Genomic DNA, 26,991 nt, shown 5'->3' with positions numbered 1-26,991 from the left:
AAAGAATTTCCAACACAGAAACAAAATTTCTACATTCAACATTAATGATCATGAGGAATCATAAGGAAATAAACATGTAATGGAGAATGTTCAGAAATATGATGCATTAAATAGTGCTAAAACCACAGTAGCCTCACATGCCACATGGAGAATTCTGCGAGGCACCAACATCTCATAACGTGGGCGTGTACTTACTGGCACATCCACCACAGGCGATGCCTGTGTGAACAGCTGAGTGTTCAGACTCTCCCCTTCCCAGTGGTTGGAGCAGAAGAAGTTTCCTGCTTTATCCGTTGGAGATTCCACCTGAAAGCAAACAGGAAGTGCTTTGTTGTTTCTAGAACTAGAACTTCCCATGGAACGTTGGCACTCGTTGGTAAATTTCTGTAAGATGAGCAATATCTGAGGATCTAATGTGTAACATGGGAACTGTCATGGCTAATATTGTACCGTAGAACTGAAATTTGCTAAGAGAGCAGAAGTTAAAGATAAACTTGAGGTGATGGATATGTCCATTGACTCAGTGATCCTTCCACAATGTATACATATATCAAATCATCATGTTGTATACTTTAAATGTCTTACAATTTTGTCAATTATATCTCAATAAAGCTAAAAAAAAAAGAGTAAATTTCTGGCCAGTCTCTTAAATATTAATCCTAATATGAAAATAAATTCAAGAGGCACGGTATCTACCTGCTGGAAATGCTTCTTGCCACCAAGCTAAGACTTGGATCCCTGCAAGTTACAGCGTTTTTCTTTTATGCTGGAAGTTAGATACTATTGTTTTAATATAAATTTCAATTCTCCATGACATCTGAAAATTAAAAGTCGGTGTATTATTTATCTATCCATCTGTGTATCAGTGATAAAACAGTACAGTAAAAAGCTGCTTCCCTCTCTCTCCTTTATCCTCTCTAACATGTTTTCTGCTCACACATGAAGTAGATAGAAGTGGCTTGGCTTCCCAAATGAAAGGTTAGATGCCCACAGTCTAGCAGTACCTCTTAACCGCATCTTGCAGGCAAACCTTGTATGGAAAGCAGTGCTGCTACCCAGTACTGATGCCAGACGTATAAAGGAACGTTCCGTGCCCACAAGGAACAGACGGAGCAGGATTCGCATCTTGTTCCTTCTTGATCCCAAGGATCTCATGTTTACCTCTTGTTTGATCTTCTTCAGTAAAGGTGGCCCATTTTCTTGAAACTCAGCAACAATTCCAGATTCATCAGATTCCTGCTTGATCACATCCTGTAGGTCTTCTACTAGATGAGATGGTGTCTGAGGCTGCAAGGAAGAGCGGGTATGTTTGCATCAGAGGCAAATTTCTGTCTGTAATTAATACACCAGCTAACCTCAAGAACTTGGCTAAAACTTACTAGCATCTTCAGAGGACCATATTTAATTTCTTGAGCTGCAAGTGCATGTTTGAACGGTGTAGGAGTTCTTGGAGAGCTTTCTAGGATTGACCTTTTGATAGCTGGAGTTCTAAAACTTTAAAGGGAAAACAAGGGTTGGTTCAGTATGAAAGAACATATGCCCTTTTACATCATTCTACCTATTAAATATAATATTTTTATACTGAATAAGCCCTATAATTGATATGCAATTGGATATGTGAATTAATCATATGTGTACTGTTAACAAGAAGATAACATATACATCACATATTTCCAAATATTTAAAAGTATTATATTCCCAAGACTAAGAGCATTAAAATATTCTTCATCTTTCTTTAGTGGTTCTGAAGATACACAGAGTGCCTCCAGGTCTTTCTAATGGCCATAAACATGGTAAAGGTTTGATGTCATTTACAAATAAATTTTATCTATTCATTAAAACAGGCTCATCACAGAAGACATAGGAAACCACCTTTTAAAATGTACTTATTGTAACAGGAAATAGTAAGAATGAATTTTTTTATTGATGTTCTCCGCCATTTCTTTGAATTGGTTAAGCCCTTTATTGAATATGTGGGAGGCATCACTCCTTGGCTTCTGATCATATAATATCCGTGGGGATTTTAGAAGCAGTCCTACCAACAGATAAATTTCAAAAAGGAAACATAAGATTAAAAAAATATGAACTAAGTACAGAACCATACCACTGTTATTCTGAATTTTGTAATCAGAGAGCAAAGGAGGAAATCTTGTCTTCGGTGAAGAAAGAAAAGCCTTACTGAGCAAACAGAAAAACTGAACAGAAAAATTATATAAGGACTACCTCTGTATGTATAGAACATTTTGAAGTGAGCTACAAAAAGTAATCTAGTTTATCCTCTGACTCGCCACCTCTAGGTAGTTGCCACATGTCCAAGACAGATATATTCAATGTGGGAATATACATGATTATGTACATTACAGGTAGATCAGTAAAATTATGTACATGTAAATGGATCAGACATTGGGGACTGTATTCCATTAATTAAATATAGGTAAATAAGGGGAAATAATTTTATTCTTGAACCAAGGACTTACATAGTATTTTCCTTTTGAGTTTTCACAGTCTGGTCTCTATGAAATGGTGTTGTAACAGTCAATTTGTGACCATTGAGAGGGGTAGAAGTTAAAGAAGGCATTTCCAAGTCTAAGTTTTCATGGTTACCAGAAGTGTTTAAGAACTAAATATGGGAAGAAAGGGAAAAAAATTACTTAGATTAAACAGTGATTCTTTATTCAGCCCAACTTAAAAACCACACCATGAAAACTAGCAAGTATGTTTTACTGACCCACTATGTAAGATAATAAAGATGTTAACAAGCACATAGCATTGGACAGGGTATTGTTTTATTTCATTTGAGCACCCGAGGTTCAGAATGTAATTTCCAAGAAATAAAATCTAGAGTCATTGCTGAAAAACTTGCAAAATCCTAAGAAAAAATTTTCAATAAATGCCACTTGCCATTAAAGAGAATGAGATGCACTCTTTATTAAGATTATAAGCATTAAGGTGATTTTTTGGAAAGTAATTCTTGTTTTTCTTTCATGCTATTTTTTCTCTTTAATGATCCATGAATTATGATAGAAGATTTGCATTATGTGGAAAATTCTTGGATAGTAAGCTGTGTTTCTCAGAACACCATCATTCTGGGAAAATAGCAGGTGTTCCTCAAAAAGTTCCAAGATACAATAAATTTGGGATACATACATATATCATAATCTCCTCCTGAAATTCATAATGCACACCAATTCATTAAAAATTCTGATTGGTCCTGTAGTAAAGAGACCAATTTTAACTCTGACTTAGTGTTTCCCAAACTTATATATTTCAATTTTTTCTGGACCATCTATTAAAGTCTTGTAGAACTAATATTCTTCAGAACACAATTTGGAAGATACAAGCAAAAAACAAGATAATTATTTTGGTGGGTGCTTCATTTGTTCATATTTAGAGCTCTCCTTAAAATAAATTCAACAGACATAACTGGAAAAATGTTTGAAAGTGCCAAATTAACTATTAACTTCAATTATTCTCATAATTAAGGAATACAAGTCTCTGATAAGAATTATAATTTCCATGCCTTAAAAAAAATTCTATGAAAGGATATTTATGGCAAATACTGGGTTGATAACATATTATGGCACAACTCAAAAAGCCAATGTTGAGAAATTAAAATTAAAACGAAAGTTGCTTTCCTTAAGCATTTGTTCCTTATGCTTTTCCAAAACTTTTCCACATAAGGATGGATTGGAACCTTTAAAGTTTCGGGTTGCAACTCAAACAAATGCTCTCCAAATATAGTTTGGTTCCCTCCTCCCCTGGGTCAGTGAATCACAAAGTAATAAGTGAACAAATAGGAAGAAAATCTACTAAAGTTTTTAAGGAGAGGGAAGGGAGGGGAGAAAAGGAAGGGACCGAAATGTTAAACTCTAGTGTTGAAGGAAATAAAAACGCGTCCCATGCAGCTAACCATGTTTCAAACCACCAAAAGAAAGAGCGAGAATTATGACAAAATGATCAGTCAGCCTACAGACAGCTCAAACTTTGGGAAGCAGTATGACTTAGCAACAGCTAGATTCAACGATGGAACGAGATCAGTGAGGGCAACAGTAATTAGTCATTTGTTCCAAAGGATTAGTTTCTAGATTATTAAGGCTTGAGTATCTGCTGAAAATTAGTAATAGCTGTGTAGAAATCATGCTCTACCTGTGAAGGGGAGAAGGGTAGGCTTTTGACAGGGGAACGCTTGGGAGTTGAGCTGCTGACGCCAGCAAATAGGAAGGAGCTAGAGCCTCCAGTGGCTAAGGGGCTTGCCTGGCCGCGCTTTTTTCGAAGGATGACCAGTGGAACTGTGCCGTGCCTCGAAGGAGGTAAGGGCTTGAGCGGGTCAAGTGAACCCTCACTCAACTTGAGAGCGTTCACCCTTGTGCTAGGCTCTCCTGCAGGTCTATTCAGACTGCCCTCTCTTTGCTGAAGCTTTAGGGCTCTGCCTGCATGATGTTGGCTAGGTGAAAACTCTGCTTCTTCAAAGAATTCAAAACTGCTGAGATCACACCATGATGAAGAATCCTGAAACAATGTGGGAGGCACAGAACTCTGAGACAGTGTGTGCATGATATGTGCCATCACCTGAAACACAGCACTGAGAAAGAACACCGAATGCAGAGAAGACACCTGGCCCTCTTGAGAAATAGCGTCGGGATTGACAACTGCTCCAGCACACCGCACGGCAGGTCTACCATGCGGCCTCCAGGCTGGTCCTACGTGTGTGCGGCGGGGACCTCCAGGTATTGTCATTTGCATGCAATCCGAAGCAAAGAGAAAACCTCTTCTAGATGGCACATTTTGGCAACGTTCATCCCGTTTGATAGATATGCAGGTAAGTGCTTTTTAACCAACTGGGCAACAAAGGAAATGAACTGAACATCTGCTTTTTAGGTGCTAACCTCACGTTTGTTTCACTGAAGATGGTTGATCTCAGTGAACCAGTTGGGGCTGGTAATCAATCATCAATGTTTTGTGAAGAGAGCCACGTACCGCCGATGAACTCGCTACCACTCAAATACACGGAACGACTGCTTAAAGGTCTAAATAAACATAATTCTTAATGTGCGATCCAAAAGCAAAGCACGATTCTAGGGGCTCCTGGGTGGCTCATTCGGTTAAGCATCCGACTCTTGGTTTTGGCTCAGGTCATGATCTCATGGTTCGTGAGTTCAAGCCCTGCATCGGGTTCTGTGCTGACAGCATGGAGTCTGCTTGGGACTCTCTCTCTTCCTCTCACTCTCTGCCCCTCCTCTGCTCTCTCTCTCTCTCTCTCAAAATAAACAAATCAACTTAAAAAAATTAGAAAACAAAACTTAAAAACAAAAGCAAAGCACAATTCTAAAGAAACACAAAAAAGTAACAAAGTAAATACGTTAAAAATAACTCAAACAGTACTCCATAACCCAAGATCTACTTATAGGTCATCAACTTTACTATTTTAAAAAGTATGCATTTTGAAGGAAATGCGTGAAAAGCCACCTTTTATCTGCATAGCCTATGAAATCAGATCTTTGAAAAAACAGACACAAAGGCTAAAATCATACTTTTACATTCATACATGCTAATAACATGTTATTTGCCATAGAAAATGGTAATAATTTGAGAACTGGGTTTCCTAATTCACCATCAAAAACATGCACTTGCCTTAACAATTCTACTTACAGAATCTATAAATTGAAGTGTTTCTGCAAATTCTAAGAGGTTCTTAACATTATCCAGAATGGTGCCTTGGTGGACGATCATGCACCTTGCTGGAGAGGCACTTTCTTCAGGTAGGGAGCCAGGATCCACAGGCAGAGAGGGAGTGGAGTGGTGTTCTTCCAAACAGGAAACAGGTGCACTGTCTCCATGAGGTCTGGTGTGGTCAGCGATGGTGGTGCTGTGCCACCCGGGGTAGCTGCATGTGTGGTTCTGCGTCTAAGGAGTGGGGGGGTGAGGGGTGGGGGAATAAAGAAAGAGTAGGGAGAAGAAAGGGAGAAGGAACTTAGCAATGAAGTTGCACAAGGTATCAGATGCTGTTGGAGGAAAGATAAAAGTAGTTGCATCATCCAAAACTTGCGCCTATGAAACAGTCGTCAAGATGTTTCCTTTTATCGATGCAAGACCCTGCTTTTTAATAGTGGCATAGTCTGTCACCTATATGAACACCCTCACTGTCATCATTTTGCTAAAACTGCCAACAGAGAGACTGTGTCCTCAAGTGCCACTCTCCCATGGTCCATCTTAAAAGTCTAACATCATCTCCAAAAGGACCACACATGGTTGCTATGAACTAAGAATTGTCCTGTTCTCATTCTAACCTACAAAAAGGTCAGAGGACTCAAGAGTTAGAGTTGCTTCTCTCTGCATACGTTCTCATTGCTTCTATCCCTTTTTAATGTTACGGATTGCACTGATGCAGTGAAGGGCTGTCAAATCAACGTGGTTAGGAAAGCAGAAGGGCAAATTAACAGAAGTCTCCTTTCGGCATGACCATGCAACAAGAGAAATTGCAAAACATGAACTAGAGTTAAAAAGTGGTCGAACTAACATATGCACATAATCATCTTCTGATTTAACCCCAAAGACATGTATTCCTAAGAATACCCACTGGGTATCACATCTCTTTTATTCTCTTTGTTGCTGAACTAAATCTGTCACAAAGTACACGCTGATTTCTCAGTTTGCAGCCAATCACCAAAAAGATGTCAAAATTCAGTAATGGTCCACACGGCTTTCATGCATGCAAACAGAAGAGAGCAGCCGTGTTATTCACAGAGAGAGGATGTGTATCTTTTTCACAGGTATATACTGAACATGCTTCAAATCATATGTGAAATTAGAAAGTATGAAAATGTAGGTTAAGAAAAATAATAAAAGAAAAAAATCAAATGAGTAGGTATCATACAGATACATAACTTTGTAAATAAAAGCAGATTTTCATTCATTTATATCTGTTAGTCGGTCTTTGAATTAGTAACAGTCCTGGAAAAACAGGAAGATTGATGGTGATAATCATAAGTGGATATTGTGTTTCTATTGCCACTCAAAAGGGCTACTTTTAATTTAGTCAACACACATGGTGATACATTTTATCATGACTGCATTTTATTACAAGCAACTTCTGTTCAAACAGTGTTAATGAATGGGCATCTAGGCAGCTCAGTGGTTAATCTCCGACTTCAGCTCAGGTCATGATCTAGTGGTTCGTGAGTTCCAGCCCCATGTTGGGTTCTGTGTTGACAACTCAGAACCTGGAGCCTGCTTCAGGTTCTGTGTCTCTTTCTTTCTCCCTGCCCCTCCTCCACTCACTCTGTCTCTCTCTCAAAAATAAATAAACATTAAAAATTTTTTTTGAAACACTATTAATGGATCTACAGTCTTGATTAGTGTAACACTCAGAAGAGAAGGGAAAAGAGACAGGAGGGCACCGGGGTGAAGCTCTCCCCACATTCAAGCACCTGGTTGCATTCTTACCGGTAGCGCCTGCTGTCCTTTGAGCTCATTCTCAGTCGACATTAGGAGCAATTCTAATTCTTTTATTCGCTTTTCTTTCTCAGGGTCTTCATCATTATAGTGTCTCTGAAATTAAAAGTAAAGGAAGAAAAACAGAGAAGGGCCTGATTGAAGCTACTGCAGATACAATGGCTGTGGCCCGCAGTCATGAGGGGCCATACAGCCCAATGAGCCTCAGCGTGAGACTGGCACCAACGAAACGTGGCACAAAGCTCTGTGAGTGTCATTCCACACCTAAGGGAGCGATGTGAAATCTGAGGCTCAAGTGGGTGCTGACTGATGAGCTGGTTCAACTTATGACATCAGAGAATCAGAGAATTCCTGAGCAGGTTTAACTCTAGAAGCGAAGATTGGTAGCTTGCTGGCCAGAACTCTACCCACCCCTCTGCTACTCCCTTTTTTTTTTTTTTTTTTTTTTTTTTTTACATCAGTCAGTCAAGCGAAAATAAGTATTTACATGAAAGAAATAAAGCATGTCTTGAAAAAGTTGCTTTGAACAGCCAAAGGGTTTCTTTACGAAATGGTCTTCACATGATCTTACCTGAATGGCTGCAGCAGCTGGCTGAGGGACATTGACTATATTTACATGTAACGCTACAGGATATGGGACATGACTGGAGACCTAGATCAAAAAGGCAGACAAACAAAGGCCGAGTCATTCATGGTCACATACGCTTTAGGGGAATTGGCTTCCTCTAGGATTGAGGAAAAAAATACTGTACTAATAAAATTCACACATGCACAGAGGAAAAAAGAAACACAACAAAAAACCCTCTAGTTTGAAATTTTAGCCGGGCCTTTAAAAATAGCCAAATAAATAGCTTAAGCAACGTAAAGAGATTTGGAGTGCTCGTTGATCTTGACAAAAAAGTATCCCTTAATTAGAGAATAACACAATGAAAAATATAACCTAAAATATATTCATGAATGTATGAAAGAAGCTGTAATGGGAAAAACTGATGACTTAGTTGTTTATAATAGAAATATTTTTCTTGGAATAACTATTAGTTATAGTAAAGAGCACAGAACTGCCTATGATGGTTCACTCATCTGAGACTTCTCTGGAAAGTCTGTAGTCAAATGAATGATAGAACAGACAGAGAAGAATAAAAACTATTCAGGAATATGATTTGAATGTAACTTGCACACGGGCTCCATATTCTTGGCTAAGTTTCACCATCTATTACCGTTAGTTGTAAGATTCAAGTTCACTGATTTTATTCTTTATGCTTCGTATTTTTCTTTCCCCACCCATTCTGGACATTTCTTTCCCTAAATATAAATGTCTGGCAATCAGGAAGGCATCACACTGATCCAAAGGAGGAGGAAAGAAGACATCAGAGAGTAGTGTCACAGAACTGCACCTGACTCGGAGTGAGAAGGTAAACACACGTGGAAGGAGCAAATTAAGACTTTTCTGCTAGATAGATCACTACCAGAATCAAACTTTACAGAATCAAACTTGCTGCATTTCAGTGTCAAAGGATCTCTGCTTTAAATTTAATATGACATTCACTTTTCATTTTGGAAGAGAAAAACAAAAGCCCACAAATGCATCTTCATGACCCCATTCTTCTCCGGCGGGAACTTGTTAAGTGGATTTACATTCAAAAGCTAATCTGATCTGAAGCACTTCAGTTGGAATCCAAAAGCCTGGACTGCAGTCTGCCCTACGAGCTGTGAGCCTCCGCAGATTACTTAACATCCTGGCTTCCCAGCATACACCAGGGGTAACGATACCTCCCCCTATCTACCTCGAGGCTCTGAAGCGGGGTGATCACCTTTGTGGAAGCTCTTTGAAAAGTCAGCGACTGCGAGGTATTACTGTTACCTGGGGCTAACATAACCATCTCTTTCAGTAAACTAAATTCTCAGGAACGGCTTACGTTTTGCGCTTCAGAAATGTGGTAATAGGAATAATCATTGTTAACTGAAGTCTGGCCAGCTGGAGGGAGATGAGCTGAAGGTGGGGCATGAGCAAAACCCATCAAATGACTGTTCTTCTGAAAACTTGTGGCCACTGTTGGCGGGCTGGCTTTAGAAGACTCTTGCAGATAACCTTCCTGCTCGACCTTCCGACGCATTGTAGAATTCCAGTGGTTCTTGATAGCATTATCAGTTCTGCACAGAAATATATCATGTAAGAATTTTACAAAAAAACATTTTAATTCAGATTAGAGTTAATTGACAGAAAACTGTTTCCCACAGAGACCTCTTCTTTGGGTCTTTTGTTTTTTGTGTTTTCTTTTAAATTGTTTTAGTCTTCCCGACCTCTGAAAGTCATGCTGCCTCTATTATCTAATTGAAAATCCATAGATTTTCCTTCATTACACAAGATGGAATAAATGTGGATTTCGAGAAATCTTTAAATTTTGTAACTATTTTGTTTCCTTGATAAAAGAGAATTTTCGATACAAACCCTTCCTGTTTATTCTGAGTGTTCATGGTACAAGACTCTAATACAACTTAAAGATCCAACTATTCTGGAAAATTACTGGCTTAGTAGGGCCTACACACCCCAACAGGCACACAGTAAAGTTTGGTGAATGATAATGATGTCGCCACTGTCTCACTGTCCACTCTTTGTCTCGAATAGCACTAGCCAGAAATTTTGAGTAAAAAAAAAAAAAAAAAAGGGAAAAAGAAAAAAAGAAACTCCCACCTTTTGACAGCCATCTCAAATTGTTCTATAACCAGAGGTGACAATGGAAAATGGGATCCAGAAGGGGAAAGATGCTACGTCCCCATATCAGTTCAAACTGAAAAGCATTTTCACTAAAGTCTTACAGTTCTCAGGAAAAGTTTCTCAATTCAAAAAAAAAAAAAAACGTTTTAGGCCTCCCTTTTACTATTTTGATGGGGGTGGGGGCATGTATGCTAAAGAAAGAGGAAGTTCAGTTGCCCCTTAAATTTTTACAAGAATCAACAGCATATTCTCAGGCCAGATGGGAGAAAAGGCCTTCTTTCCTCAATGTCTTGGATCCTGTAAGCTGATAGGGAGCCATGAGGGAGGCGGTGCTCTGGACCATCACCCAAGAACGCTACATAAACCATCAGAGCCATGGCCTTCTTTGAAGGTCCCTTTCTCCAATTCTGCTGCGTAAGAATATAATTTATTAAATATTTTCTTACATTGTTTATATAAGATTTATAATGAAGAGTATCTTCCAAATTAAAGAAAATGTGTCATAAACTGTTCAAGTGGGGAGAGTGCGACAAAAATGAGCTTCTAGAGATATCCTTCACGATGAGCTCATTTTTTGTGCCTTGTTCATTAACAAGAAAGCATAACACTGACATTATTTAAAAACCTGGAAGCAGTAGGATAATTCTAGAAATACTCTTATTTCTTTCTTTAAAAGAAAAAAACTAAGCCAAGTGGTATAATGAAATGAATGCTGGTATCAGGAAAATGATAGCTGAGATCCTTCTGGTCACTTAACCAGCTGTATGAACTCAGACCAGAGACAAATTGTCTATCCTCAGTTTGCTTCTCTGTGTTTAGAGTTCTACAGTTTACAAAGTGCTTTGACAATCATTTTATTCGATACAAACATTGGCCCTGTGAAGTAGGCTATTATTTATTTTGCAAATGGGGCAACTGAAGCTGAGGAGAGTTCAATGACTCGGCCCATAGCTCACTGTTGGATGGATTCTGGAAGTCCCCAACCAGATAAACTCTAAGAGCTCCTCCAGTTTTAAAACCTATGGATCTGGCATATCTAATGAAACACTTACAGTCATGGGAATGTAATACACTCGCTATACATTTAAAACAAGATGTTCAATACCCACTCCCTCATTCTTCCCAATCAATATATTTTTTGACATATTATTACCGTCCAGGCAGTAGCTTTGCGATTTCTGCCCATCTGTTCCCCAGTCTCTTGTGTGCCTGGTAAATAATTCTGTCTTCCTCTTCTGTCCAGGAGGTTTTCTTAACTTCTGGATTCAAATGGTTATGCCACCTCTCCCTACATTGTTTTCCAATTCTCCCTTTTAAGTGCTTGGCAATAACAGACCAACGTTTCGGACCGTATTTCTGTACAAGCTCTATCACCTTCAGATAAACACACAAAAATAACCTATGTTTTAATGTTATGTAATGACTCAGTGTAATCATTCTTCAGTGTTACAAGATCTTTAGAAAGGGTCTAAAACTCTGCTTTCATTCATTGGAAATACGGGAATAGAGTCCTCTGCTTCCTGTTTGTACACTTTACCTGTTTCTTCAAGTTGGGAAACATTTAATTAAGATGTCTGGGGAATATTCTTAACTGTGATTCGCACACCAATGAGGAAAGAACTTACTCTCTGATCTTCTTCTTTGGTCCAAGGCCCCTTGATGAGCTCAGGGTTTAGTACTTTCTGCCATCGGTGCTGGCACTGCACATCTGTTCGATTCTAGACAAATAATAAAGTATGCACTGTCATATAGATATGATGCGATAAGCACATGAAGACTTGGTTATTATATGAATCATACACAGACAATATACAGGAAACACGTTCAGGAACATTTTAGGGCATGTTTGGAGAGCCTACCTATCCCTCATTGCTTACAGCTAACAAACATACAAAGAATATATCAAAATTGGATCTAAAATTAGAAGCTCTACCTGTTAAGTGAAATAATCCTATCATGCGAACTGAAGGACCATCATATCGTACACATGGCTGTCGATTTAACTCAACCTTAACTTCAGCATGTGGAAGTGCCTCTATGAACTAAGACTTGTTAGCGATTCCACATGAAGGTTGGGCTTCCATGGAAACCTACTCTAAATGGTTAAAGTTTGCCTCCCATTCAACCTAAGAGATGCACTTCAGTTTAGGGCCTCAAGTATTAATACTGCAGAACAAAAATCAATAAAGATAGGATGAGAGAGTATAATCTTATAAGAGAGTATAATCTTATAAGAAAAAAAAAAAGACAGATATGTAACTAACTAATAGAAGGCAGAATTTGATTCATATGCAAGAAGAAACCAAAGCGAGATTATATTGGGCTGAGAGCAGAAGCTTTTCCTCGGGAGCAGAAATTATGTTTCCTTAGGAGGTGTCTGCAAAAGCTCTTGATAGGGACTTTGAAGGATGGATGGAACATTCTAGGAGGTGGCATCACCAAGGACAAAAGCCCAAAGGAGGTAAAGCAGAAATTAATTCAACCAAACCTGCTGACAGAGAGGAAGTAGGAAAGTGAACCGGAGCTGTATGCCGGAGCCGTGTGGAAGGGTCCCTATGTGCCAGGTGTAGGCAGTGTACTTAATTTGTGAGACACTATATGTTACTGCTGTTGATTTTGAAAGGATACAGCTGCATCTTAGGAGGCTCCATCTGCCAACAGTGGTTGGGGTGGATGACAAAAGTGGAAAGCTACAAATAGAAAAGCCAGTGAGGAAGCCACCATAATTGTCCAGAGAAGAGGGAAGGGGGCAATTCTGTAGAGCAACAAGGAGGATGGAGACAAGGGACTGACTGACAAAGGAATTTCAGATTCCTCAGTCACTGCTTAGACGGAGGGGACGGGAAGTGGAATAAATCAAAACGGAGTCCAAAATTTTCAGCCAGGATACCAAAAGTATGGCTACTGAAATAAACAGGAAATTCAAAAAAGCTAACTTGGAAATACCATGAGTTCAGTCATCCTAATGTACACAAGTCATCAAAATGCTAATTTATATCACCCAAATAAATAAAAAGATTAAAATATAAACCATAAGTTATGGTTGAGGCAGTTCTCCCCCTGATTCTTGTATATGAGCAAATGTGTAATGTCTTAATACCCTCTCTCCGAATATCTTATTTAAATCATGGGGAGAAGATTTCCTTTCACAGAAGAAAAAATTACGAACTCACCGGGAGATAATTGGCAATAACTTTCCAGTCATCCGTTCCATTCTGCTCCACCAGCTTCTTCAGTTTTTCATCCTAAGACATTTAAAGTTAATCCTAGGATATCATTCATTTACTGTATAACTTTGCTCTAATGAGAGTAAAAGGGAACCAATCCAATAATCCAATCCAGGAAAAAAAAACACCTCAAAAATATCCAAATACAACAGATATTAATCTAATATACTGGTTTAGAGCATAGATTTATTTAGAGTCAAACAGACCAGAGTTTAAAACTTGACTTTAAGCTACTGACTAGTTACATACACTTGGGGATATCATTTGACTTTTTTGGGCCTCAATACCGTCATCTACGCAGTAGCAATGCTGATGTCGAGGTAGTTATTTGGGGATTACGTGAAGTAGCTACGCGAAACATTTAGTACAATGCCTGGCTCACTGAATATCTAGTATATGATAACTGTTCAAAGTTTTACTTGATAGGAAAAAGTTATGAACCCAAATGTTAGAGTCAATAGATATTCAACTATGGCAACAAACAGGATCTTGAGTAAGAACCAGTTCAATTTCTTATTTTAACATCTCCTTAGTTCAACCTCTTTCATGCAAACAACAGAAGATCACTTTTTAATTACATTTGAAGGCATTTATAATGTAAGAAAGTAATTGCATTTTTGTATCAACATAGTCATAATTTAAATGAGGCCAAACTTGTTAGAACACAGAAGCCACCACACGTCAGGGAGAAATCTTTCAGTTCACAAGTGTCTACCTAAGCATGTTCCTTCAAGTAAAAAAGAACCCCCACCTTTCTGCAAAGGTAACTTTCACACACACTGTGAGTCCCGAGAAGGACACAGACACAGGGATTAGGAAACCAGTGTTAACAACAGAACTTCTATAGCTCTCAGGATCATCTGAGAGCACAACCTCCATAGGTAAACTATGCATTTCCTAGGGACCTCCCTAGCAATCCTGCCAGAGCCTCTCAACAGGAACTCTGGTAAGTGAAGTGGGGTGGAATGAAACTGAAGAAGAATCAATACCATTTAATCTAACATAAAATCCTCTGCAATCAGTCGCAAAAGTTTTTGAAAACTTTAAAGAAAAAGTAACTTTCCCCGTACATTAACAATTTTGCTCCTTAAGTGTTTTCCCATTTCTACAAAGATCAAGCTTTTGATAAGCTAGCGGAAAGAGAAAGGTGGAAGGAAGACACATCTCCATCCATCATTGCACACTGTTAGAACAGACATTCATGCATAATCCATTATGACAAGACAGGAGTATTATGTTTCATACTTTTGTTTTGTTTTTGGACATAGCAATTCATTCACTTGTACAGAGAATACTTACTACCATCCCACTTTGTATCAAGCAATTCTGGGCTCAGGGAACACGGAAACGAACAGACGTTTAGCCCTGCCCTCGGTAGGTTTGTAGTCAGCCTACTGGGGGAGGCACACGTCACAGCAGCAGTGAGGACGAATGTGTAGCCAATGCCTGGAGGATGCATCTAACCTGCCTGGGGAAGCCAGGGATGGCCTCACTGAAGAGGTGATGTCTTCACAGGTGATGAAGAAGGAGTAAGAAGTTGTGCAGAAGGGCAAGAGCAGAAAAGGTAGAGAGAAACACAGATGAAACATACACTGAGGACGGGAAATTCAAAGAACTACAAAGAGTTTGGAAGAGGATTGTATGGCGTACGCATGGGGAGTGCTGCGAGTTCAGCATGGTGCATAGGCTCATGCTAATGAGTTTGAGCACCTGTAGTTTAGCTGTAACATTTTCTTCATAAATTGACACACTCTAGGTTTGTCCCATGTTTTGATAACATGATTATTTACCTCTTCCCTGGTCCACCTAGTTTTCCCCAAGTGACGCTTTCCAGACTTGGGAAGCAGTCCATCATAGTCATGATCACACATCTCAATGTCTTCATCATCCTCGTCACTGCTGTATATGCTGCAGAAATAAAAAATGGGCAGACGGGGACTGAAACCAGAAGACTTAAAACTATTGGATTACAAAACTTACACGAAAACTCAATCTTTTCAAAGGTTACGAAGATAAAAGTTTGAAAACTCGCACAACAAGATTGCTTTCTTCATTCTGTTGCTCTAGTATTGTAAACTGGTTCTGCTGTTATTGGTATCCACAGATACGGCAAAGGACCTGGAACTTTCTTATTGCTCTGCATGTTTAAACCTGCTGTGACTGTCAGCCCAGTGACAAGTTACACATTTGGCAACCTTCCAACCAATGGAGGTTTAAGTTTAAAACTTAATGTTAAGGACAATCAGAGAAACAAGAGCCTATGTCCTTTACATAAGTACACACTCAAAATCTTTGGCATGTACCACATCATTTAAATAATATTTCTCCAATAAAATAAACAACTCAATTATGCTACTCCAGTGGTGCTGTGTTTTATTGGGAGAAAAAAAAAATTCAAGAAGTAATACACCCAACAATACAATTATAGTCATCCCTTAAAGATTAGAAGATTAAGAGAATGTAAGAGGAAAGGATTTAAAAAACCTGAGGAAGGATAAGGCCATCAAGTGATCAGACGGCTTCATACCCAGCATTAAAATATCCAACAGCCCCAAACTCCAGCACAGTTGATCCAACCTGTGGCTGTGATTACAATACTGTTTCCTAAGTAACTAAATGAATAATTAGGCCACTTGGTAGTCAGACTCTTACTGACTTTTTTGTTTTGTTTTGTTTTTTTTCTATTTCTGACTGAACGGTATTTGAAACCTCTTAAGATGTACCTGATTCAAAACTGAGGGATTCCCCCAGATGGCTTTAAAAAGAATGCATTAGTGTTTTGAAGAGAGCTTTTCTTTTACCTAGTAGACAAAATTATGAATTTTGATGACTTTTGAAATAATTCTACACTTCAGGTTTATTAATCACATACTAAATAGATGGCAGTAATGTTACAGCCAGTAAAAGTTACAGTTTACTTTTACCTATAATTTCACTTATACAACGTATGACGTGCTATCTTAAATTGTATCTTACTTAAGAAATGAATGTAACACAAACATATCCTAAATATCTTAAATTATACTATCCTAGAAACTTCAGTAAAATTTTCCATTGTAATATTGAGAAATCCACCAAACTGAGAACGATAAAAATGCTGATATAAAGCAGCATCATGATGCAAATTATTATTTTTAAAAAGGAAATTTATATTTATATCAGGTTTTGTCTTCGCAAACTAACTTACAAGTATAGATATAACACAAGTGCACGATATATACACAATATGTATAATTCATACATATAGAATACAGGTATATAATATATACAAATACATATACCCTTACAAGTCAAGCAAAAGTGCTTTCCAAAAATCCTGAATGTGAGGTTCTCATAATTTAAAACTATCATTTTGAGAAACAATCTGAAAGTCTAGGATGCATGGTGACAAGTAGGCTGTGATCCAAACTCCAAATGCCACTACAAAAGAGAGCTGTGTTTATAATCTATAGTCAATTTTTGTTTAGTGTCTATTCTTTTAAACAAGAGTCTACTCCTGTTCCCCCCTGTCAACAAGAGGCTCTAAACAGTCTCTGATTAATAAATGCAACAGTTTCCCTTTAAAAAATCCCACAAGCAGCAGAAGATGAAAAAAAAAAATATTTTCCCAGAGCTGTAGGTCAGCATCTTTCAAAAGGGTCATAGGGAACTCCTTGAAAAGCTCCCAAATGAAGTGGCCCCCTTATAAAATATCAGGAATACCAGGAAAACCAGGGTAGTCTGAACAAGGAGTCACAGATTCCATCTACTTTAAAGTGTTAGGTTTGGTTAAATCTGGAGATCACATTTTCAGAGGTGAGAACTACATTTTCCAAATAGTAATTGGGCATCTTTCTCTTGGAAACAGCTCACCTCTCGGGAACAAGCAACAAATACCGCCGCCCATAGGGGGCAGCCAATGTCAGGTGAGAGCGGGTAGGCATCAAACAGGACCAGGGGTCTGGAGGCAACGGTGCCAGTCCCAGTTCTGCCTCCACCTCCCTGCATGACTCGGACAAATCACTTCCTCTCTCTCAGGACCTCAGTTCCTCGCCTATACCTAAGGACTTGGATTCTATTAGGAAGGTACTTTCCAGTGCTAATAAATGCTGATTTCAGATATTCCCTGCTTCTTACAAATTCAGCACAGAGGCAGAGATGTGCAAAACCGAAGTCCTGAGGGGAAATGTGGTGTGGAACTTCCGTAGGTCCTGAAGAGGCCACAAGGGCAGCAGGGAGAACCCAGGGCGGCCCACAGTCCGCTCCTGGGTCCATCAGCAGGTTGGGAACCCGGGCTGGCTTTTAAGCTCTGCATGCGATGTCCTTGCTCTAAGTTGTCCTGGTAGGCTAAGTAGCACGGTTAATTTCTACTAAGGACTTGAAATAACTTTTCCTTTATCTGCTCAGACCCAACAGTCAGAGGACTTTCAAAGGCTGATTTCAGGCTTGATGCACTTGACTCCCCACCTGCTAGACCTGGTGTGGTTACAAGAGTACAACTATGAATATTACATTCTGTCAAGGAAACAAACCGTGCAAAGAAACGAAAAAGAAAAGAGGTGCTGGGGGTTGGGAAGAGGGAGGGGAGTGGGAGGAAGTGCCTTGTGGCCGCTACTGTGATTCTAGAAAAGGGGTTCAGACTCATTTCGCTGACCTGGTTAATAATCCCTGCCGAGTTGACTCTCGCCCTGCAAGAAACGGCTTCGAGCCCGCAGCCTGGTTTCTCTTCCCCCTGAGGCAGGTTCAAGGCTCCCGCCCCTCCAGGCCGCCACCCTTCTCCGCTACCTGGGAGCTGCAAGGAACCTGCGCGGCCCCGCCCCACCCGCCCAGCGGAGATCGCGGGGCGCGGAGCCTCCACCGCGCCGCCTCCTCCCAGCACCCCTTCCCAGCTTCCTTCTTCTCCTACTCCTAGTTTCTGCTCTCAGAAAGAAAAAAAGAAAAGAAAAAATATAGGTGCCTTGGCTGTTCTGCTGTTAAGTCCCAAAGGCGAAGGTGAAACCACTTCAAGGGCAGTACCCCCGCCCCGCGTGGCGGGGCCTTAGGCGAGGCGTAGGGAGCCCAGGGGCCCTCCAGGTGGCCTCCCATTTTCTCCCGCGCCCAGCCATGCCTAGGCGCTGCTTCCCGCCTGGCCAGACTCGACCCGAGGGTGCTGGGGCAGGGCCCACACCCACGCTGTTTGCAACTTCCCAGGCGCTGCGCGGGGACGAGCGACAGCCGGTTCAAAAACAAATAAGTACCAGAAAAACAAACAACCCGAAGGAAAAGAGGTTGGATTTGCTTTGCCCCCACGGGCTAACACCAAGAAGCTCAGAGCGAGGGTCTGCCCATCACCCCTCGTCTGCCCGGGAGACCTAAGACGGCGGGAGCAGGGCGTGGGGAGGCGCGGCAACCTCAGCCGCGTCCACGTGTGCGCGCCGCGCCCGGACCTCTAGCCCCAACGAAGAGGCCGCGGGGATTGCGTCCCGGTTGCGCGGCAGCGGCCTTGGGTGCTGCCCGCCTCTGTCCTTCCCCGTTGAGTGGCAACCGCGACGGCCGCTGAGCTTGTCCCCGCACCCGGCGGCTCGCTGGGAGCTCCGGCGCGTCCAGTCCCCCTAGAGACCAGGGGAAGCGGGAGTGCCGGCGACTGACAGTTCGGACGAGTATTTCCCTCCTCCTCCTCCTCTCCCTCTTCCCCTCCGCGCGGCCGCACTGTTAGCGGACTTCACCCATCGTCCCGGCGAGCCTCCCCAAGTGCGGGGACATGTGCGGCGCGGACTCGTGTGCGTGTAAAGTGTTTGCATAAGAAGTAAAAGCCTGCCAGAGTACAATGATTAGAGCCTTCAAAACCTTGGCTTAAAGCAGTTTGCAAATGTAGCGACCCCTTTCCTCCCCAAAATCTTTCCAGCCGCCTGTCAGCTGCCGCTCTGCTTCGCCTCCATAAAGAATGAATGAAATTTAAAGGAACTACCTGCAGCTACTAAACAATCCGGCATTTTCCCTATATCTGCCATATGCTCTGCACTTCCAAGTCCAAACATAACGCAATGCATCAAGCAATTACGCAGCGACTCTCTCGCCGACGCCCGCGGCATCAAGCCAGGGACCTAGTGGGCTCCCCGGGGTTGGGTGGGCACCGCTCTGCCCCAGGCTGGAACGTGCTGCTTTTTTGCCCCCTAGAGAGAAATGGGTCCCCGTGCAACTTGCAAAATGAGCCTCAGGGCATGCTTCCTGACGCCCTGACATATTTCCCGAATAGGTTCTCCCATTCATCAGTTGCACGAGCGGCTTCTGCCCAGGCAGAGGTTCTAGGTCCTCGCAGGATCTGACAGCCCCGCAGGAGATCCGGGAACTCATTCCCACCTGCTCTCCGAGCAACCGGTGCGCCGCGCGCCCCCGCCCGCGGCCGCCCGCCCGGGCTCCCCGTTACCTGTGTCGGGGTCTCCGGGCCATGGCGCGGCGGGCGCGGGGCGCAGCTGGGAGCCGCGGGAACCGCACGGGGCTGCCGCCTCCCGCTGCCCGCCGCCTGCCTGCGTCCCTCCCCGGCTGCGCAGCGGCGTTCCGCACCGCCGGGGCGAAGTTTCTCAGGAGAGAGAGGAGGAGGAGGAGGAGGAGGTCGCGGAGGAGGAGGAGGAGAAGGAGGAGGAGGAAACAGGTTGATATTAAAATGTAAACTCTGTAAACAGAGATGCCATCAAACAAAGAGCTTTGGACACTCCCCCTCCCGCCAAATCTGGCGCCCCTGCAGTGCGCACGCGCCCTGCCCGCCGCCTCCGCGGTCGCCTTGGCTGCCGCCCGCCGGGCTGCTGGGCCGGCGGGGCTGCCGCTTCCCCTCGGCTCTCGCGCCGTCGCGCTGCGCCTGGCGCGCCGCGAGGCCGGGGAGGCGCGCGGGCGGGGAGCCCGGGGCCGGGGAGGGGCGGCCGGGGGCCGCCGAGGCGCCTTTTCTTGCGCAAACCCCGCTCCCGGGCCCCGGCCGCGCGGGCCCGAGCTACGTCCCGCTCCTGCCGCCTTCCCTCCTCGGCTGCCGCGCCACCGTCGCCCCACTCGGCGTGCTCCGGGCGCCAGCGCCCGAGCTCGCCGGGCTCTGACTCACTGCCGTGGGGGCGGCGAGGGCCGGGGGGAGGGAGACGCTCCCGCATTCGGGATTGGATTTGGGGCAGGGTGTAAAACTCAGTTCTTTGCAGATGGGGGAATGGGGGGGGGGGTGTAGTAGGGGACACGAGCATGTATTTTCATAGGACGTTTGGCTGTGTGCGTGTGTGTGGTTTTTAAGATAACATCTCTAATTTAACTTGTTAGTGACAAAGGACACTTAAATACGAGCCGGGCTGCGGCTATCACCCCTCCATATGGGGCATCCGGGCGGAGCTTTTACTTCTTTCCCAGCTCTGGAGCCCACACGCCACCTCCGTATTGTCACTAGCACTTCACTCTCACCCGGGCACACGCCCGGCCCCACCCACCCTGCCCGGCCCAGGCGGCGCCCACCACACACCTCTGCCCGCCCCCCCCCCACCCCGCACCACCTGTACAGCGCGCCCTGGATTACACACCTGCAAAATCCACGGGGTTCCAAACCGCCCAACCCTAGCAGAACTCAGGAAGCCCCACGTGTGCTTGCGTGGTTTTAAAAGTTAAGCGGTTTGGGACACGGAGGTCGGCAGCCATGCTTAGCGTAGTTTGGGGACTCTGTTTTCCGAGATCAAAATCACTGAGGACTTTTGTGTGCATTTCACTAGGGACTCCTGAAGAAATCAAGGGAGAAGATGAGTGCTGAATTTATAAGGATTGATGGTTGGGGGATTTTAGGGGAGTTTTAGTTTTACTTCCGTTTATAGACTCGTACCATTGGGGATTTTTTTTTTCATTCTCTGTACACACTAATTTATTTTTCCTTTAATCTTATAGAAGTTTGAGACTTCTGCTGACTGGGTTTGTGGGTGTCCCATGTGCCCCGGCAGTTTAAACTTAGCTCAGAAAGCATTTTTCTTACTAAAAAAGCAGTTTTTTACAGAAATGAGTCATAATTTTATTAAATGGTGAAGCATGCTAGGTTTCAATACTTTATCTGGTGTTTTAAACTTTGTTTCTTAAAAATTGTAATATAGTTTAAATCCTTATCAGAAAATGTTAGTTCCTAGCAAGGTTTTAACATTACTTTCTTCGTGAGAAAAATAAATAACAATGAAACAATATTGTGAGATAGCTCACAATTCTGAAAGACAAGTCAGGTGCAAGTTAATATATTTTTAAAGCGAATATTTATTTGTAGATTCTATAGTAAAGTTTCTTTCTACACATCAAAAATAAAAATAAAAAATTAGAACAAACATATGGAAATCATTCGGAAAGGAATTGTCTGTGTCTTTGGGATTACTTTATGAATCTGATTCCCAAAAGCTGAGCCTCTTTGGCACAGAGTAAAAGAACACTTCTCCAAATGAGTTCATAACCTGTTTCCCAAGATTCTGAGGAGGTGCAATTGCTCTGTGATTCTTAAACTCCTTTTAGGAGAAAGGTATCAAATTCAATTTTATTCCGTTTGTTCGCTTTGTGCATCATTTTCCTTTTTAAAAAAATTTTTATTTATGTATTTATTTATTTTAACATTTACTTCTTTTCGAGAGACAGAGAAAGAGCATGAGCTGGGGAGGGGCAGAGGGAGAAAGTCGCAGAATCCAAAGCAGGCTCCAGGCTCTGAGCTGTCAGCACAGAGCCAGAAAGGAGGGGGTGGGGCTCGAACCCAGGAACTGTGAGATCGTGACCTGACCCGAAGTGGGACACTTAACCAACTGAGCCACCCAGACGCCCCTGTGCATCATTTTTCTATGTGTTTTGAGAGTTTATTATATTTTCATTCCCTAGACATTTGGGGACGTACATTTTTTTACTCATAGGTGTACCATAAGACAAGCGTAGGCCAGTAAAGAGTATACCTGCAGTGATTCTTAATAGGCTAATTTGGCATATTTTGCCACCTGGTAAGTATATGGAAGGCGAGAGTCAAATAGAGTTATCATAAACTCTCATATAGATGAAAATATATTTTCAGAGCCATTATGGAATGTTCACTGCAAGTATACATTTCCCCCCTCTACTTATAATGATTACAAATGCAGTTTTAGATGAGAACTTTATATATTTCATCACTCTTAATTTTTTTTTTTTTTTTTTTTTTTTTTTTTTTTAAGATCTGCTACATCAGTTGTTTTAGCTGTGGCTGAGCTGGGATAGGGCTAAATTCATTTACAGCCTTGTATTTGCATTGCGTTAGACCGAGCTCAGCAAACTTTTCTGCAAAAGACCAGAAAGTAAATATTTTAGACTTTGTGGGCTATGTTGTGTGTTCTTCTTTTCTTTCCCCCTCCTCCTCTTCTTCCTCCTCCTCTTTCTTTTACAATTTTTTGAAAATGTAAAATCGTGTTTAGCTTGAAGGCCATATCCAGCCTGCAGGCCATTCTTGGCCAACACTAGAACAGTGATCTTTAATCTTTAGTGTGTATCAGAAACATTCAGTGTTCCCATGAAAAATATTCAGTCCTAGGCAGTGCCCCTAGAGGCTAGGTCTGAGGGAGGGCCTAGGAATCTGCACTTTAAACAAGTACCCAAGTGGTTATGAAACCCAAGTGGTTTTCATAAGAGTGGTTTCTTTCTTTTTTGTTTTTTTTTTTTTTTTAATTTTTAATGTTTCCTTACTTTTGAGAGAGAGAGAGAGAGAGAACAAGCAGGGGAGGGACAGAGAGAGAAGGGGACAGAGGATCCGAAGCAGGCTCTGGGATGACAGCTGATTTGGGGCCCAAACTCACAAACCGTGAGATCATGACCTGAGCTGAAGTCTGACACTTAATGGACTGAGCCACCCAGCACCCCCAGAAGTGGTTTCTAGACTACTCATTGACAGTCTTGGATCAAAATCCAGAGAGAGGACAGGAGGTTCAATACACCTTTACCTTTGCCAGATGTTTCTCACCACCTTCTTCCACCTCATTCTCTTTCACCTCTCCTGGGCTAAGGATTCTGTCCCTCTCTAATCCAGAATAATTTAAGTCCATGAGAAAGTTGGTGCCAGTGACCGCAGGGCTGTGGCAGCCTATTCTTTCTTCCTTTACTGCTAAACTTCAGCTTCAGATCTGAAACTTGAAAGAATCATTTATCACTTGCTGACCATGATTAGGATTCTCCTCCTCGAGAAAGCAAGCATTTAAAGCATTTTGTTTTACACTAAACATCTGGGAATGGCTGAAGGAAGAAAGATGGGTAATAGGTATACATTTCAGCTTTTTTTTTTTGCTTCTGACTGCTGAGAAATCCTGAGCCTGTGGTGGATCTTTAGCAGCTGTGGTCAGTGTCCCAAAGAGGAATGAGGCTTATCAATGGTGGTGACAAACCAGGCTTCTGGGGCTCCATGTCTCCACCTCCCCACTTTCCTCACGGTCTCAACACGTTTTCCTTTAGAGCACTAAGAGGGAGAGAATTACAGCAAACACCAAATGGTTAAAATGCAGACAATTCTTGATCATTTCACTTAATGAATGACAGCTGCAGCATGTATAATTGAAATCCACAGGTTTGAGGAAAAAACCTCACGTCTGCTCACAGCAAAGCTTCTAGTAATAACAACAGGGGGGTGCTACTTTAGTGCAATTTGTTTCATAGGGCATCTATATTAAATAGTGCCCAAATACACTTTTATCTTTAAATGATTTCTGGGTTTGGCACTTCCCTGGGCGTTTCCACCCTCCAGATTCTCATAAACTTATATATTTCTCTGACAAACAACCTGCGTACTTTCATTGCCATCTGAACTGAGTCTTGAATAAAAGATACAAGCTTTTCGATGATGAGGGAAGGGCATTCCAGAGGAAGAGAAAACTGTGAGCGAAAGCACACAATCAGGAATCACAAGGCATATTCCAAGTACAGGGAACAAGGAGCTGTCCAGATCACCTGGGGCACTGAGAGCTTTGAAGGTCAGATTAGAGCATGCATGCTTTGAATGGAAGAGGTACATTTTCAGAGCTGTGTCATTGGAGGATTAATCTAGTACTATGATCAGATAGACTGTAGTCAGAAGAAGATGAAGGGGAAGAGTTCAGTTAATTGGTCCGGACTAGGACAGGAACCCTAACTGGAAAGAAAAGGAGGGGGCAGATCAGAAGATCATTGCACAGGCAGAACCTTCAAAACTTAGCAACTGATTGGGTGGCTATTGGAGGCAGCATTCACAGAAATAGGGAAGTCGAGAGGGGAAGAGAAGTGTGCATTATGGAGATTCAAAGAGGAAAGTGAGTTTAGATTTCAGTATGTTAAGTTTGAGGTTTCTCATGGAAGAGATTCAGCTATAATTGTTCAGCAGGTGGCAGAGACTGTGGGACCAGGGCCTGCCGGCGAGCTCAGGCAAAATTCTGTGAGCCAGCTCTTAGACACAGACATGATTACTAATTAAATTTTATAAACCTACAATTAAATATACTGTATTTCTTTTTTAATTTTTATGTATTCGTTTTGAAAGAGAGAGAGAGAGAAAGCATGAGAAGGAAAAGAGGAGAGAGAGAAAGAGAGAGAGAGAAAGCATGAGAAGGAAAAGAGTAGAAAGAGAGAGAGAGAGAGAAAATCCCAAGGAGGATCCACGCTGTGGACTCATAATCTCCTAATTATTTTCCTACAGTCACTAGCGTGTATGCTCTGGAGGTTATTTTCTCTGTTACATACGCAGGATGGAAATACTATGTAACGTATACTAATGTGCATATCTTCCCAATTTTGTGTTCGGCAAAGTCACATGGGAGCTGGGATTGGCTATGGTTGGAGTATTTATACCACAAAAAGAAAATGCTACAAGTAAGGGCTCCTCAACCCCCAGAAAACCTGTTGTTAAACATTTACCAGGGCGACACTGGATACATCCTACATTTAAGAGCTATCTGCATGAAGGCAGTAGTTGCACTGTATCATGGATTTGCTAATGTGAATTTGTATAGAGAGATGGCCAAGGGAAAGTCCTTGGAGAAGTTAAAAAATGAGGTTGAGACTGAGTGTAGGGGACTAGATGCAGAGACCTGTTGGAAACTTCCTTATTTTTAGACATGCATCGATAAATGTTTTTGTCTTTTCTTCTTTTGATAGAATTCTGTATTTTGTCAACCGATTATAGAAGGTTTTCGTTTACTTTGAGAAAAAATATTTATTGGGCAGTGGCTTTCAAACATTTTTGACTTCGACTCACAGAAACCCATTTAACATCCCAACACACACACACACACACAAACACACACACACACACACACACACGCATTGCCACTTAGAACGAAAAAATTTCCTAAAACAATATTCACCTCATTCTACCAACCATGCAATCTGATCTATTCTATTCTATTCTATTCTATTCCATCTCATCCCATCCCATCCTATCCAATTCTAAATACATTTTGGTCATGGACCCTGCCTTGTTTTTTTGCCCTGCTTATGGGAAGTGAACCCGAGTTTGAAAAATGCGGATGAGAGGGATGAAGGCCTTACCTCCTTCTGCTTTAGGAAATTGGTAACTTTTTCCCCAAGTGATAGTCCTATCTGTTCCAAGCTTTGAGGAAAAGTCCTAAAAACCAGTTTAAAGAAGTCATTTTTCTCCCGTATCTTCTCACAACTGTTTTAGCCAATTCCTCCTCCTTCTCTACACTTCCCCCACATATGTTATAAAAGTAAAACAGCAGATTTCAAAGTCAGTCAACAAAATAGCAAGCTTTTATTAATAGAAATCTTAACAAAAACACCAACAAAACAGTGTAACACCTACAGGCTTACTGGAGTAACTAAGTAACAACGTATCCAAGCCAGGTTCATTGGATGTACAGGCAGAACACAACCTTTCTGGGCCTCCTATTCCAAACTTCCCAAATGTGGAGATTGAAGTAGCAAGCTTTAAACTATTTCCAGGGGCGCCTGGGTGGCTTAGTTGGTTGAGCCACGGACCCTTGATTTCAGCTCCGGTCATGATCCGAGGGTGGCGGGGTCGGTCCCCAAGTGGGCTCTGTGCTGAGTGTGGAACCTGCTTAATATTTTATCTCTCCCTCTGCCCCTCTCCCCAGCTCACGCTCTTTCTGTCTCTGAAATTAAAAAAGAAAGTACTTCCAGTCCTTAATACTCTGTTTCTCCCTAAAATACTTGGGCCTCCCATTTTACCTCTATATACTTTACAGTGTTTCCACAGTTCTTTTCTTTTCTTTTGGTAAACACATGGAGAGTATTTACTTGGTGTTGGGCACTGTGCTAGGCATGGGCTTGCAGACAGAAGAGGGCCTTTGCTCAAGAAATCTTGCACATTCAGGGCCTCATTTCCATGCTGGTTGTCACCACCCCCTTCTAGATTATCATGACTTCAGCATAAACTAGCACGGACACCCCTTCACTAATGTTCTCCTCTCTGAGCTCCTTCTCCCCAACAGACCTACTCTCACCTCACTCCCCACAAGCTCACTGTAACCCCTTTTGGCGATTTAGTCATATATTTAAAAATCCTTCACTGGCCCCTGATGTTGGAAAGATAAGATCTGAACTCCTTAACTTGGCATTTTCTGTCTTGAGCTTGCTTTGGCTTCTGTGCCTACACAGCCTCACCCCCAGGGCTGATGGTGTTTAATAATT

The 26,991-nt window shown here is 42.1% G+C and overlaps 1 protein-coding gene across 2 annotated transcripts in view; it reads right to left on the bottom strand.

Moving 5' to 3' along the window:
* MYB (MYB proto-oncogene, transcription factor) overlaps positions 1 to 19,825 on the bottom strand; it is a 33,377-nt gene extending 13,552 nt beyond the window's left edge. Inside the window, exons 1-14 of one of the 2 annotated variants that reach the window (XM_042939895.1) lie at positions 19,781 to 19,825; positions 15,186 to 15,303; positions 13,342 to 13,413; positions 11,794 to 11,886; positions 11,322 to 11,542; positions 9,369 to 9,603; positions 8,024 to 8,104; positions 7,444 to 7,548; positions 5,650 to 5,904; positions 4,147 to 4,509; positions 2,478 to 2,620; positions 1,380 to 1,494; positions 1,162 to 1,287; positions 196 to 306 (exon numbers count right to left, since the gene is read on the bottom strand). In XM_042939895.1, coding sequence (XP_042795829.1) covers positions 196 to 306; positions 1,162 to 1,287; positions 1,380 to 1,494; positions 2,478 to 2,620; positions 4,147 to 4,509; positions 5,650 to 5,904; positions 7,444 to 7,548; positions 8,024 to 8,104; positions 9,369 to 9,603; positions 11,322 to 11,542; positions 11,794 to 11,886; positions 13,342 to 13,413; positions 15,186 to 15,303; positions 19,781 to 19,803 — 2,061 coding nt within the window. In that variant the 5' untranslated portion in view covers positions 19,804 to 19,825. The remainder of the gene's footprint in view (positions 1 to 195; positions 307 to 1,161; positions 1,288 to 1,379; positions 1,495 to 2,477; positions 2,621 to 4,146; positions 4,510 to 5,649; positions 5,905 to 7,443; positions 7,549 to 8,023; positions 8,105 to 9,368; positions 9,604 to 11,321; positions 11,543 to 11,793; positions 11,887 to 13,341; positions 13,414 to 15,185; positions 15,304 to 19,780) is intronic. The other variant, XM_042939894.1, reaches the window with a different exon arrangement.
* Positions 19,826 to 26,991: the final 7,166 nt, after the last annotated feature.

Source organism: Panthera leo, chromosome B2 (genome assembly GCF_018350215.1).
Source record: "Panthera leo isolate Ple1 chromosome B2, P.leo_Ple1_pat1.1, whole genome shotgun sequence".
Lineage (NCBI taxonomy): Eukaryota > Metazoa > Chordata > Mammalia > Carnivora > Felidae > Panthera > Panthera leo.
This window is presented reverse-complemented; position numbering and strand designations above follow the sequence as displayed.